Source organism: Trichomycterus rosablanca, chromosome 14, assembly GCF_030014385.1.
Source record: "Trichomycterus rosablanca isolate fTriRos1 chromosome 14, fTriRos1.hap1, whole genome shotgun sequence".
NCBI classification, from domain to species: Eukaryota; Metazoa; Chordata; class Actinopteri; order Siluriformes; family Trichomycteridae; genus Trichomycterus; species Trichomycterus rosablanca.
In genome coordinates, this window is record NC_086001.1 from 14,942,271 (window position 1) to 14,955,743 (window position 13,473).

The window sequence follows — 13,473 nt, forward strand, 5'->3', positions numbered from 1 at the left end:
TACTAGAATGAAAAGTGAAAAGTAAAAAGTAAGGTGAGATAATGAAGTGGCACATGGCAACATGGGTTCTGGAAACCTGGGTATGATGATCTTTGCCTCTGGTCACTGTTTGTAAGAGTTTGGCATGTTCTTACAGTGTATACAAGGTCTCCCTCCTCACTCACCATTGTATTTATGGATATGCTCCTGCCTATTTGAAAGAACCGCTCACCACAAAAACCTCATTCCGATCCCTGCGCTCTACAAATTCAAATCACCTTCTCCCCCCAAGAACCAAGCTCAGCACCATGGGTGATCGGGCCTTCTGTTCGGCTACCCCTCACCTTTGGAATGCCCTCCCTGACCATTTGAGGGTACCACAGACGGTTGGGATTCAAAACCTTTCTTTTTAGCAGAACTTATGAGTAATTTTAATTAATGTAGTGATGGCTGCTATCTTTTAAATTGCTTATTTATTATTTTTTGTAGTGATGTTTTTTATCTTGTGGCAAAATAAAATGTATTATTATTATTATTATTAAAATGAATAAATAAAAAAGTGTAGCTATTTTGCATAGAATCAAGTATTGACCCAATGCTAACTTTTTTTAAATAATTTTATCTGGATAATTTCTTTAAAACATCACCACTTCCAGTTTGCTTTTCTTACACATTGCATTCTGATGTGTGACTGATTCTCATTACTTTATGTATTACTTTCTACATTACTTTTTATTTCATTAACATGCCTGCTTTTATACCATTAATTCACTGTTTGAATAATGTATTGTATTAGACTGACTTGTGTTTGCATGCTAAACTAAATATAATTTGATGTTCTGTATAAGAGCTGTCAACTACATATTATAAAAAGAATCAATTGCTGATTGGATTCCTTAACCAAGTCCTCTTAACAAAGTGGCTTTTATTTGTAGTTTTCAAACACACTTTGAAACTTAACTGTTATTTAGCATGGGAAGTACAAACCCCATTTCTGGATAAGTTGGAAAAAACAAGAATCTGGGATTTATTAATTATCCTGAACCTTTATTTAACTGACAAAAGTACAAATAAAAAAAATTCAAATGTTTTCACAGACCAGCGTAATTATATTTAGTAAATATTAACAATTTTAAATTTGATGCCTCATATTCATTTTTAAATACTTCTACTGTTTTCACAGTCATACTTAAAAAGGAAAGGGTATTTTACTAGGGCTATTATTAATATAATACACATGTTGGGAATGAGTTAGGCTTACACAGCTGACCTTAATATTTGGTAGGGTGTCCACATACTTTTGGCCATATATACAATTGTGTGTGTGTGTGTGTGTGTGTATGCAGTATGTGTATAACTTTGAGTCTGTGTGTTTTTCAGTATCAAGTATGTACCAGCAGAGTATTTAGAGGAATACAAAGCTAGTCAGCATGTGAAGAATAATGCTTTGGCTGTTGACGTATCAAGCATCCCAAGGTACATGCACTTTTACTATTACAGTTTTAATACAAGCTGCATCATTCATGCTTTTGAAATGTTCAGAGATGCAGAAGTGATCAACAGCAGATAAAAATTAGGCTGCATTCACATGATAAGCATTTTGCAAGGCTGGGCGAATATTGCCACTTACTGGTGCCTTTTACATGATACATAGCAAAACTGCTTTGTGCTGGCCGGGCCACCGAGCATCCAGCTTTAACACAATACAAGCTATTGACTGTTTATTCACATGCAGTTTTGCAGTGCTTCAAACAAAGGGTGCATTTAATCTTATAAAAGAGCTAAGAAGCCACAACAAGCAATTCCAGGATTAGCAATTGTGGGATTGCTGTCTAAAATGTAAACTGTAACAATTAACATCTTCAGTTCCCAAGCTTTTAGTGTTGATAAAAGGAAGAATGATGGAACACTATGATAAAAAAAGCCCCTGTATTACCTATAGTTGTTAAGCTGAAGACTTCGAAAACTTAATTATGTTGTTTTCATACAGTTTATAATTAAATACAGGTCGAAACAGATTTGCAAACAATTGCTGTGTGTTTTTCCTACAGGTCCAAATTTTTTTGGAACTGGGGTTATGTAATAAGAGTCCAAGGTTAGGATTGGTGGTTACTAAAAATAGGGTGAATAAAAAATGTGAAAATGATTTCATATCATTACATTTAAAATTAGTGATGTATAAAGCACATGGGTTAGTTAAAAGCCTACAAATTGTGTGTGTGTGGCAGGTCTGTAGCAGAGCTACCTGAGAGAGAAGATGGTGAAGGAGAGGAGAGTGAACTACAGACAGCTAACTTTAGTACCTGGAATCAACCTAGGAAGTGAGTGCATGCATACACACACACACACACACACACACACACACACTAACGTTGTTTGAGATAATAAGGAGGCGTGATGCATTCACATATTATCACCGATGTTTTCATTAGGATTAATCCTGTACTCATTATCACATTTAAGCATAAAAAGCAAAGCACACTTGAGTAAACAGGTGGGCTTGCTAAACACAGAGCACATAAAATCATGTTCAAGCTCCACAAACATGATCAAAATGTCAAAACCAGAAGACTTGGACAGATAAACATGACACAAAAAATACTCAGCATTGCTCAGTAAAGGCTAGAATATTTTTCTGAAAACAATGAGAAATGTAGAGATATAAATACACAGACAGTGTTGGAAACAGATGAGTACACTCAATAAGGAATCTTTTAAGAAAACAAAAGACCAAAACTATAGCATAACATTAAGAAATAGACATGGCATAAGTTTAACATATATACTGATCAGCCATAACATTAAAACCACCTTCTTGTTTCTGCACTCACTGTCCATTTTATCAGCTTCACCATATAGAAGCACTTTGTAGTTCTAAAATTATTGACTGTAGTCCATCTGTTTCTCTGCATGCTTTGTTAGCCCCCTTTCACCCTGTTCTTCAATGGTCAGGACTCTCCCACAGGACCACCACAGAGCAGGTATTATTTAGGTGGAGGATCATTCTCAGCACTGCAATGACACTGACATGGTGGTGGTGTGTTAGTGTGTGTTGTGCTGGTATGAGTGGATCAGACACAGTAGCGCTGCTGGAGTTTTTAAATACCATGTCCACTCACTGTCCACTGTATTAGACACTCCTACCTAGGTGGTCCACCTTGTAGATGTAAAGTCAGAGACGATCGCTCATCTATTGCTGCTGTTTGAGTTGGTCATCTTTGAGATCTTCATCAGTGGTCACAGGACGCTGCCCACGGAGAGCTGTTGGCTGGATATATTTTTGGTTGGTGGACTATTCTCAGTCCAGCAGTGACAGTGAGGTGTTTAAAAACTCCATCAGCGCTGCTGTGTCTGATCCACTCATACCAGCACAACACACACTAACACACAACCACCATGTCAGTGTCACTGCAGTGCTGAGAATGATCCACCACTCCTGTGGGAGAGTCCTGACTATTGAAGAACAGCATGAAAGGGGGCTAACAAAGCATGCAGAGAAACAGATGGACTACAGTCAGTAATTGTAGAACTACAAAGTGCTTCTATATGGTAAGTGGAGCTGATAATATGGACAGTGAGTGTGGAAACAAGTTACCATGTTATGGATGATCAGTGTATGTTCATTACAATATGAAACCAAACTATCTTACACATGTCTGTGTTTGAAGGGTGGAGCTCTACAGGGAAGCAGGAAAATCCCTAGGCATCAGCATCGTTGGTGGCCGTGGCATGGGCAGCCGCCTCAACAACGGCGAAGTAATGCGGGGCATCTTCATCAAGCACATCCTGAACGACAGTCCTGCAGGACGTAATGGCACTCTGAAAACCGGTGACAGGATTGTACAGGTAAAGAAACACACACATACACACACACAAGAAGTTTAAAGACATTTGGGAAATGTTATGAAATGCTTGTTTGTGTACGTGCACATGTCAGGTGGATGGTGTAGATCTGAGAGATGCCAGTCATGAGCAGGCTGTAGATGCTATACGTAAAGCTGGGAACCCTGTCGTTTTCCTAGTGCAGAGCATTGTCAGCAGACCCAGGGTAAGTAAACACCCACACACATATTATACATCCTTATTCATATAATACAAAATGTTTCATTTTAGGCTTCAAAGGAACTGTGTGGGAAGTTAGAAGTTAAACACTGTTTGCTGTTATCAGTTAACAGTTACGCTTGTTCCTTCTAATGAATGAAAAGGCTGAACAAACAGCCAAGTTAAAAAGGCTATGTCATGATCCCTCTAATTCACTTATTGCACTAATGGACACATTTGGGGGTCTTCCAGGTATTGATTGCTATAATAGCAAGTAAACTAAAATAAGGGCAATAATTTAAATATATTTGACATCAAATGTCTAATTCAGCCTTTTTCTGAGGAGTTTAAGGAAAGCCAGACATTTAATCATTAAACAGAACTTCAACCCTGAGAGGAAATTTACAACCATCAACATTAGAATCTGACATCACTTAATCTCTGACACTAGAAGGTCATTTTTTTATTAGGAACAGGTGACTCTTTATCCTTGGATTTGGCTTCACCAGAAACACTGGGTGCAATGCAGTAACACACCCCAGCGGTAGTGGTAGCTAATCTGATTTACTGCACACCACCCAGCCCCCCTTAATTGTTCTTCTATTGGATATAAGACTGAAGCTAGGAATGATGTTGTATGAATGGTGGGTTAGTACAAGACTTTAGCGCCACCAAATGACACATTTCAAAATACAGTATTTAAATGTATATTTAAATAATCACCACTGCTCCATCCTGGTCAGTGGGTGTGGGTGCAATTTACTGGGCGAAAGGCAGGGACACCCTGGACAGGTCGCCACTCACAGGGCCAACAAACACACACACACACACACAGTCACAGCCAGGGCAACTTTGTATCTCCAGTTAACCTGACTGCATGTCTTTGGACTGTCTTTGGAAACCCACATGGACACAGGGAGAACACAGAAAGGACCCGGATTGCTCCACCTTTCTTGCTGTGAGGCGACAGTGCTACCCACCAAGCCAGCGTGCCGCCTTCAATACATTTAGCCAAACTGTAAAGTTTATATACACTTCTAATGTATGCCATAGCAGTTTCCTAATTTTTTTAAATGAATCATTGAAACACTTTTTAATTAATTTAAAAATGTAAGGTTGTCCAAAATGTACTGGGTCAAAAATATACATAAAAAAATATTTGGTATTACAGAAAGTTCTCTGATGTTGTGGCATGGCCTTCAAAATCCACAGTAGTTATTTTGATTGTCAACAGCTGACAACATTTCTGTGCCCATTACAATAGGAATAGTTTGCCTGCACCCTTTAAAAAGTATGTAAAACAGTGGTTTCTTTTCAGGGTTGGGAGAAAAACCCAGTCACATTATGCTAAGAGGAATTACAATATGCTTAGAGTCAGTTGAAATTTAAGAACCACCACAAACACGTCTGCTGTGAATTAGAAGTTGCTGGAAAGTGGGCGACACTGTCCACAATAATGCAAGCTCATCATGAGCTTAAATACAAACATGAAAATGCTTTCTTTATCCAAACCTGGAGCAAGTGCTTCTTTTTTGCTGGGACTGCTTCTCATTCAAATTAAATTAAAATACTGAGATATTTAACTGTATATATAAAGTATGGTAATGTGTCAATGTGGGAAACTATAAATATTGTTACTCTTGCTGGATCTCTCCAGTTTCTCTCTACTCACAAAGGCATTCAGTAGGTAAAGTAGCTGGGTAATTTGGCCCTGGGTTTGAGTAGGTAAGTAAATATGGGAATATGTGGCCCTGGCGGAGCGGGATATTCCGCTAGCACACCAGCACAGAGTTTCTGAAACCCTCGGTTCGAAACTCGGTGTTGCCACCGGTCGGCTGGGCGCCATCTCGTGGGCATAATTGGCTGTGCCTGCAGCAGATACAAATTGGCCATCGTATCTGCAGGGTAGCGGGCGGACTATGTGTGGGTGGGTGGGTGAGTGGGCCTTCATACGCTGTGTAAGGACCCTGATTGGCGGAAGAGACGCCTGTGCAGAAAGCATGGGCGAGAAGAGGAGGGCTGTACACTTGTCAGAAGAGGCGTGTACAATGGCGTGCTCTCCTCGGATGCAATCTGGTATCTCTCAACAGTGGAAGACAAAAATTTAGTGTGCTAAATTGATAGGAAAATTGAGAGAAAATGCATTAAAAAAGGGAATATGTGGCCCTGCAATGGATGGCTATTATGTCCAGGATGTATTTCCAACCCACTCGGACTCTGAGTAGGATTAAGCAGCTAGTAAAAATGTATAAATTAATTAAATGTATAAATCTTTATTATGTTGACATCACTAAATATGTCCCCTTTACCCATAGTGAAAAAGGCTACTTCTCACCAAGAATGAATGACGTTTAGCCACTGTAGTCCATCATGCCATCATTTTAATACAGTAGCAATTTGTACTTGCACTCTAAATTACTTCTACTTGTTCAATCACTCAAATTACTTCAACATAATGATCTCATGACTCCATATTCTGTCATGTGCAGCATATCTACTTCTCCTCGCATTTTCTTTTCTTTTCTCTGTGTCACCTTTCTTCCTCAACCCAGCACTTTGTTACTTTCTCCTTTATCTTCATGGAAAATCAATTTGATGTTCTCAAACGCTTTCCTTTGTTAGCATGCCAGGTCACTTTGTTTCTTTGCTCTTAGCTCTTGCCTGTGCTCTCTCCTCCCAGACTGCTCATCTCATACCTCTCCGCTCCACTGAAATGCATTAAAATGAGCCAACAAATTACCTCCAACTGAGCGCACCGAAGAGAAGAAAAGCAAACCTTAGATTTAAACAAGAATACACAGAACTCATCCGGTCTCTTATGTTTATTAAGTTCTGTTTGTTTAGTAAAGAAGCACATATTGAAACAGAAGGACCCCTCATAACCTTGAGGCGTTGATTTAGTTATTTTCTCTTTTGCAAGAGCACTTGTGGAGTAATTTGCTGGACCCACAGCTTGATGTGAAGTTATGTAGTAGTGCTTTAACAATCTGTGTTGTGCTTGTAGAAGCCACCCGTTCCCTCTCTGCAGCTAAACAGCAGCAAGCTTTCGATCAGCTCTAATGCACCAGACTGCTTTAAAAACTCCCCGCTGCAGGTTAGAACAACTCTGAGCATCTGTGGGGTTTTGTTTATGTCTAATGATGTCCTATTACTCAGCATCTTTGGAGAATTTTGTAATATGCTTGGATAGAAAGTCAATAATGTGCTTTAAATATTGTGCAAGTTTTTGTCTACATGTTTGTTTCAATGTCTAGCTCATCCTTTTATAACATTGTTTTTTTTTTTTACTTTTTTGTTGACTTACAAGGTCAATTTTGTCATTTTTCTACTTAAGCCCACCCCAAGATCTGAGAAGTTTTATTCAATAATAAAACTAGTCTGCAAAACTGGTTTACCAGACAATTGTTCAAAAATGTTTTTAAAAACTTTTTATTCAATCCTCTTGGCGATGTTTGATACATTGTTATATCTTTTTGCATTTTTTTCTCATGGATAACAGCACATAGTTTAGCTCCTCTATTACACAGTCTAAATTAGTGGTCCCCAACCACCAGGCCACGGACCGGTCCATGGGTCATTTATTACCGGGCCGCACAGAAAGAATAAATACAAGAGCAAGTACATTTCCAAATCTCTTTGGGTGTTATTGTTGCTTATCACCACTAGGTGGGAGCAGCGTCTTGTTGCAGCGTAAAAAGCTTAGGATTCACACTGATTTTCCATTCTATAGTTATTCTAATTTAAATCCTCCCGCCCTCGCTGGTCCGTCAAAATATATCTTATATGAAACCGGTCCGTGGTGCAAAAAAGGTTGACCAAACAGAGGGCAGCACGGTGGCTCGGTGGGTAGCACTGTCGCCTCACAGCAAGAAGGTCCTGGGTTCGATTTCCAGGCGGGGGCGGTCAGGGTCCTTTCTGTGCGGAGTTTGCATGTTTTTTTTTTTTTATTTGTTTGGTTTTTTTTTTCCTCTTTTTTCCCCCAATTTTTATCCCCCAGTCTAGTCGTGTCCAAGTACCCTGATTGCGTCCTCTATACTGATTCGACCCTTCACCGCTGACTGAGGACACCTCTCAACTGACATGCGCCCCCTCCAGTTCGCACAGTCAGTACAGACTGCATTTTTCACCTGCACGAGTCGAGTTCATATACTTGACGGGCACTGTGTACGGAGGGCCACACCCCCATCAGCATTATTCCTCAGCCTTGTGCAGGAGCCATCAGTCAGCCAGCAGGGGCCGCAGTCGCACCAGTTATGAGGATCTATGATCCGACTTTCTTACCCTGAACAACAGCCAATCATTGTTCATGCAGCCGCCCAGCCTAGTCGGAAAGGCAGAGCTGAGATTCGATACGATGTATTTGAAACCCCAACTCTGGTGAGCTAGCGTACTTTACCGCTGTGCCACCTGAGCGACCCCTGGAGTTTGCATGTTTTCCCTTTGTCTGCGTGGGTTTCCTCCAGGAGCTCTGGTTTCCTCCCACAGTCCAAAAACATGCAGTCAGGTTAATTGGAGTCACTGAATTGCCCTATAAGTGCATGGGTGTGTGTATGTGTATGTGTGTCTGCCCTGCGATGGACTGGCGCCCCGTCCAGGGTGTTACTGTGTGCCTTGCGCCCATTGAAAAAGCGGAGATAGGTAGATGAGCGGTTAAGTGAGCGGTTAAGTAACCAACAAGTGTTAGTAAATGCAATCCAAGCAATTGAGGGTTAAGGGCTTAGCTCAGAACCTAACAATAACAATCTAGCTGTAGTGGGGATTGAACTAGCAACCTTCTGATTGCTAGTCCAGTACTCTTACTCTAAGTTACCACAGCCAACAAAAAGTTGAACAGTAGTATAGGACAGTCTATTTTTAAATCCCTACAACACCGAGCTTCACTATCAGGAGAAAAAAATTGGCTTACAGTTGGCCAATAGATTTTCCAGACTTACACCTTGGCAAAGTCTGACCCTGTGAGACTGATTTCTGTAACTGCAACCATTTCTTTTCTTAACTAAATTATTGCAATATCACACATACTTTTTATAGACGGGGCTTACGCCCATGTTTCCACATTTCCTCCACTTAGTTAGGGTCCAGCTCAACTTTCTTAGAAGCTCCCACTCCCGCTTCCTTCACTGTTTTATAAAGCACTCCTAATTTACTGTACTTAGGGGGAGTTCTCTAAGCAATAACAGCCTTCAAGATTTGTCATGTCTGTGGGAATTTGTGTCTGTTCAATGTGAAGAGCAGTTGTGAAGCTAGGCACTAATGTTGAGTTGGAATAGTTGGTTTGTGGTTATGTTCCAGTTTATTCCAAAGGTGTTTAATGGAGTTTATGCCAGGGCTCTGTGTAGATCACTGTTATATAATATATAATGGGAGTATTTTTATATAATGGTATATAATGGAAGCATTTATTTTGTATTATTGTATTTTACATAAAATGTATTATATAATTTTTTTCACGTTTTATCTTGAGCCATTAGCAGTTGGTGTGACTGAACAAAACCTGCAAGGGTGTCCACATCCTTTTGGCCTTTGACTTGAACTGTGCTGTGTAAGGTCAGGGCAACATTGCTTAATTTACAACAAAACTCCTGTAGCTTGATGCTTAATGCAGAGTAAAGGCCCAGTCCAGATGTGGAGGCGGTGAGTCCTCCTTCATCATGCTGCTGCAGCTGTCTCAGTGCAGATGGCCATTAAAACTCCTCATTATTGGAATGTCTCTAAACAAGAAGAATAATCCAGCGGAGCCACTCAGTGCCAGCAGTCTGCCATTAAAGAATGCTTTAATTATGCTGGATGGCCTTGTTTATGGAGTGTTAGATGCAGCTAGAGAGCCACATTGATGGTGTTATTGGAGCAGTTATGAGTGAAGAATCTGTGTCTGCTCCAGTCATCTTTAAGCACTTTCTTATCTCTTTTTAATTATTTATTCTCACTCACCAGACGTCAGCAGCAGATTCCGAGGGCAGAACAGCACCAGACTCAAGCACCAACAGCAAGGTCAGGACATTTTCTTTCCTTTAAATTAGTTGCAATGAAAATCAGCATGTCATATCCAGTAGTACAGGTTCATATGGCAAAAATCATATTGTGAAAAGCATTAACTTCTAATTTTACCCACCATATTTAAAAAAGTGGATCATAATGTTAATACATAACACTCTTAAGATCATATTATTGGCCGCTCAGATGGTGCAGCAGTAAAAACACATGCTAGAACCAGAGCTGGGATCTCGAATACATTGTATGGCTGTTCAGCTCTGCTAGGCTGAGCAGCCACATGAACAATGATTGGCCTGTTGTTCAGATATGGGTGGAATTAAGCCGGATAGGGTCTCTCACTCATAACTAATGCAATTACTCTGCCGGCTGATTGATGGCGCCTGCACAGAGATGAGAAAAGAGTGCTTTCAGGGTGTGTCTCTCCGTACACAGTGCTGAGCTGCACTGCACTCTTCAAAGTGTAGGTGATAAGATGCATACGGCTGCTGCCCACACGTCGGGGGGGGGATGCATGGGTTAGCTTTGTTATCCTCAATCAGAGCGGGGTTCGGCATTGGTGGAGAGGAAGCATGACGCAATCGTGCAATTGGACGCGCTAAACAGGAAGAAAAAATGCATAAAGGAAAAAAAAAAAAATATATATATATATATATATATAAAGATCATGTTATTAACTGTAGCGCTCATACAAATAATTATTTTATTATTATTCTTAGCATAAGTACACGTTTGCTATTAATATGGTTAAACAACCTTACAGCTACAGTGTATCACAAAAGTGAGTACACCCCTCACATTTCTGCAGATATTTAAGTATATCTTTTCATGGGACAACACTGACAAAATGACACTTTGACACAATGAAAAGTAGTCTGTGTGCAGCTTATATAACAGTGTAAATTTATTCTTCCCTTAAAATAACTCAATATACAGCCATTAATGTCTAAACCACCGGCAACAAAAGTGAGTACACCCCTAAGAGACTACACCCCTAAATGTCCAAATTGAGCACTGCTTGTCATTTTCCCTCCAAAATGTCATGTGATTTGTTAGTGTTACTAGGTCTCAGGTGTGCATAGGGAGCAGGTGTGTTCAATTTAGTAGTACAGCTCTCACACTCTCTCATACTGGTCACTGAAAGTTCCAACATGGCACCTCATGGCAAATAACTCTCTGAGGATCTTAAAAGATGAATTGTTGCGCTACATGAAGATGGCCAAGGCTACAAGAAGATTGCCAACACCCTGAAACTGAGCTGCAGCACAGTGGCCAAGATCATCCAGCGTTTTAAAAGAGCAGGGTCCACTCAGAACAGACCTCGCGTTGGTCGTCCAAAGAAGCTGAGTGCACGTGCTTAGCGTCACATCCAACTGCTGTCTTTGAAAGATAGGCGCAGGAGTGCTGTCAGCATTGCTGCAGAGATTGAAAAGGTGGGGGGTCAGCCTGTCAGTGCTCAGACCATACGCCGCACACTACATCAAATTGGTCTGCATGGCTGTCACCCCAGAAGGAAGCCTCTTCTGAAGTCTCTACACAAGAAAGCCTGCAAACAGTTTGCTGAAGACATGTCAACAAAGGACATGGATTACTGGAACCATGTCCTATGGTCTGATGAGACCAAGATACATTTGTTTGGTTCAGATGGTCTCAAGCATGTGTGGCGGCAATCAGGTGAGGAGTACAAAGATAAGTGTGTCATGCCTACAGTCAAGCATGGTGGTGGGAATGCCATGGTCTGGGGCTGCATGGGTGCAGCAGGTGTTGGGGAGTTACATTTCATTGAGGGACACATGAACTCCAATATGTATTGTGAAATACTGAAGCAGAGCATGATCCCCTCCCTCCGGAAACTGGGTCGCAGGGCAGTGTTCCAGCATGATAATGACCCCAAACACACCTCTAAGACGACCACTGCTTTATTGAAGAGGCTGAGGGTAAAGGTGATGGACTGGCCAAGCATGTCTCCAGACCTAAACACAATAGAACATCTTTGGGGCATCCTCAAGCGGAAGGTGGAGGAGCGCAAAGTCTCGAATATCCACCAGCTCCGTGATGTCGTCATGGAGGAGTGGAAAAGCATTCCAGTGGCAACCTGTGAAGCTCTGGTAAACTCCGTGCCCAGGAGAGTTAAGGCAGTTCTGGGAAATAATGGTGGCCACACAAAATATTGACACTTCAGGAACTTTCACTAAGGGGTGTACTCACTTTTGTTGCTGGTGGTTTAGACATTAATGGCTGTATATTGAGTTATTTTGAGGGAAGAATAAATTTACACTGTTATATAAGCTGCACACAGACTACTTTTCATTGTGTCAAAGTGTCATTTTGTCAGTGTTGTCCCATGAAAAGATATACTTAAATATCTGCAGAAATGTGAGGGGTGTACTCACTTTTGTGATACACTGTATTTTACAAATATTTTATTCTGCAAATATTAATGCACAGTTACTTATATATATATATATATATATATATATATACGTATATATATATATATATATATATATATATTTTTTTTTTTTTTTTTTTTTTTTTTTTTTTTTCTACAAATAGTAATTGTGGCATGTGCAAAAAATTTGTTACTCAGAAACAAGTAAACTCTTTAGTAGATCACAGCTATTAGTATGTCACTGTTGTTTTAGGAATTTTCACCCTATTTCTGGCAAAATGCTAGTTCTGAAATAATCTTGAGTCATCTTGCATGCACGGCATGTTTAAGATTCTCACGGTTCAGGATTCACTGATTTTTAAGTAAAGATGAGGCTCAAAAGCTTCAGCTTGCTTTGCTCTCTGCTGGGTTTTGAGGCATGTTTTCATTGCCCTGTTAAAGAAACTAGCTTTTTTTCTTACATATTCCAGAATTTGCTGGTATTTGATAGATTCAGTTCTTCTATCTACCTGTTAAGAGTCATACAACCTATGTATATATGTTTGTAAATATATATGTGTGTATGTATTCCTCCACATTGTTTGTTTGACTGCTAGCACAGGTGTACAACCACTTATTAGGTTTAGGGGGACAATTTTATTTTTACAGGGTAAAATAGGTTTATAATTTTTTGCATAGTTTTGACTTTTGTGATCAGGTCACAGGTAAGGTTTCCTTCTGATGACTTTTCCATGCAGGTCATGTCTCCTTTAAAAGTATCCTGCTGGCCGATATATGAGCCTTGACTTCCACAGTTTCTCTTTAACCTGAGAATATATTGTACTGTGGAAACTGTGAGCTGGGAAGAATTTAATATCCTTTTTATATGGCTTTTTATAGCCTTTCCATGCTTTATAGACGTTCCCCTTCTTAGATGAGCCCATAGTTTTGAGTTTTAGCAAAGGTTTTAAAGAATCAGATTATTTATGAGGCATAATATAATTTATGATTTTAATTATTATCTATGGTGATCATTTCCTCTATTGTCATTATCTGACAGAGACGTGTTTACCTGCCTAATGATTCCTAAC

At 40.1% G+C, this 13,473-nt stretch overlaps 1 protein-coding gene across 11 annotated transcripts in view; it reads left to right on the top strand.

Moving 5' to 3' along the window:
- LOC134326969 (multiple PDZ domain protein) overlaps positions 1 to 13,473 on the top strand; it is an 80,907-nt gene that overhangs the window by 49,076 nt on the left and 18,358 nt on the right. For 8 of the 11 annotated variants that reach the window (XM_063009050.1, XM_063009055.1, XM_063009053.1 and 5 more), the window contains 6 exons: positions 1,360 to 1,455; positions 2,208 to 2,300; positions 3,648 to 3,825; positions 3,917 to 4,027; positions 7,025 to 7,114; positions 9,955 to 10,011. In XM_063009050.1, the coding sequence (XP_062865120.1) occupies positions 1,360 to 1,455; positions 2,208 to 2,300; positions 3,648 to 3,825; positions 3,917 to 4,027; positions 7,025 to 7,114; positions 9,955 to 10,011 (625 nt within the window). The remainder of the gene's footprint in view (positions 1 to 1,359; positions 1,456 to 2,207; positions 2,301 to 3,647; positions 3,826 to 3,916; positions 4,028 to 7,024; positions 7,115 to 9,954; positions 10,012 to 13,473) is intronic. The other 3 variants (XM_063009056.1, XM_063009059.1, XM_063009060.1) reach the window with 1 other exon arrangement.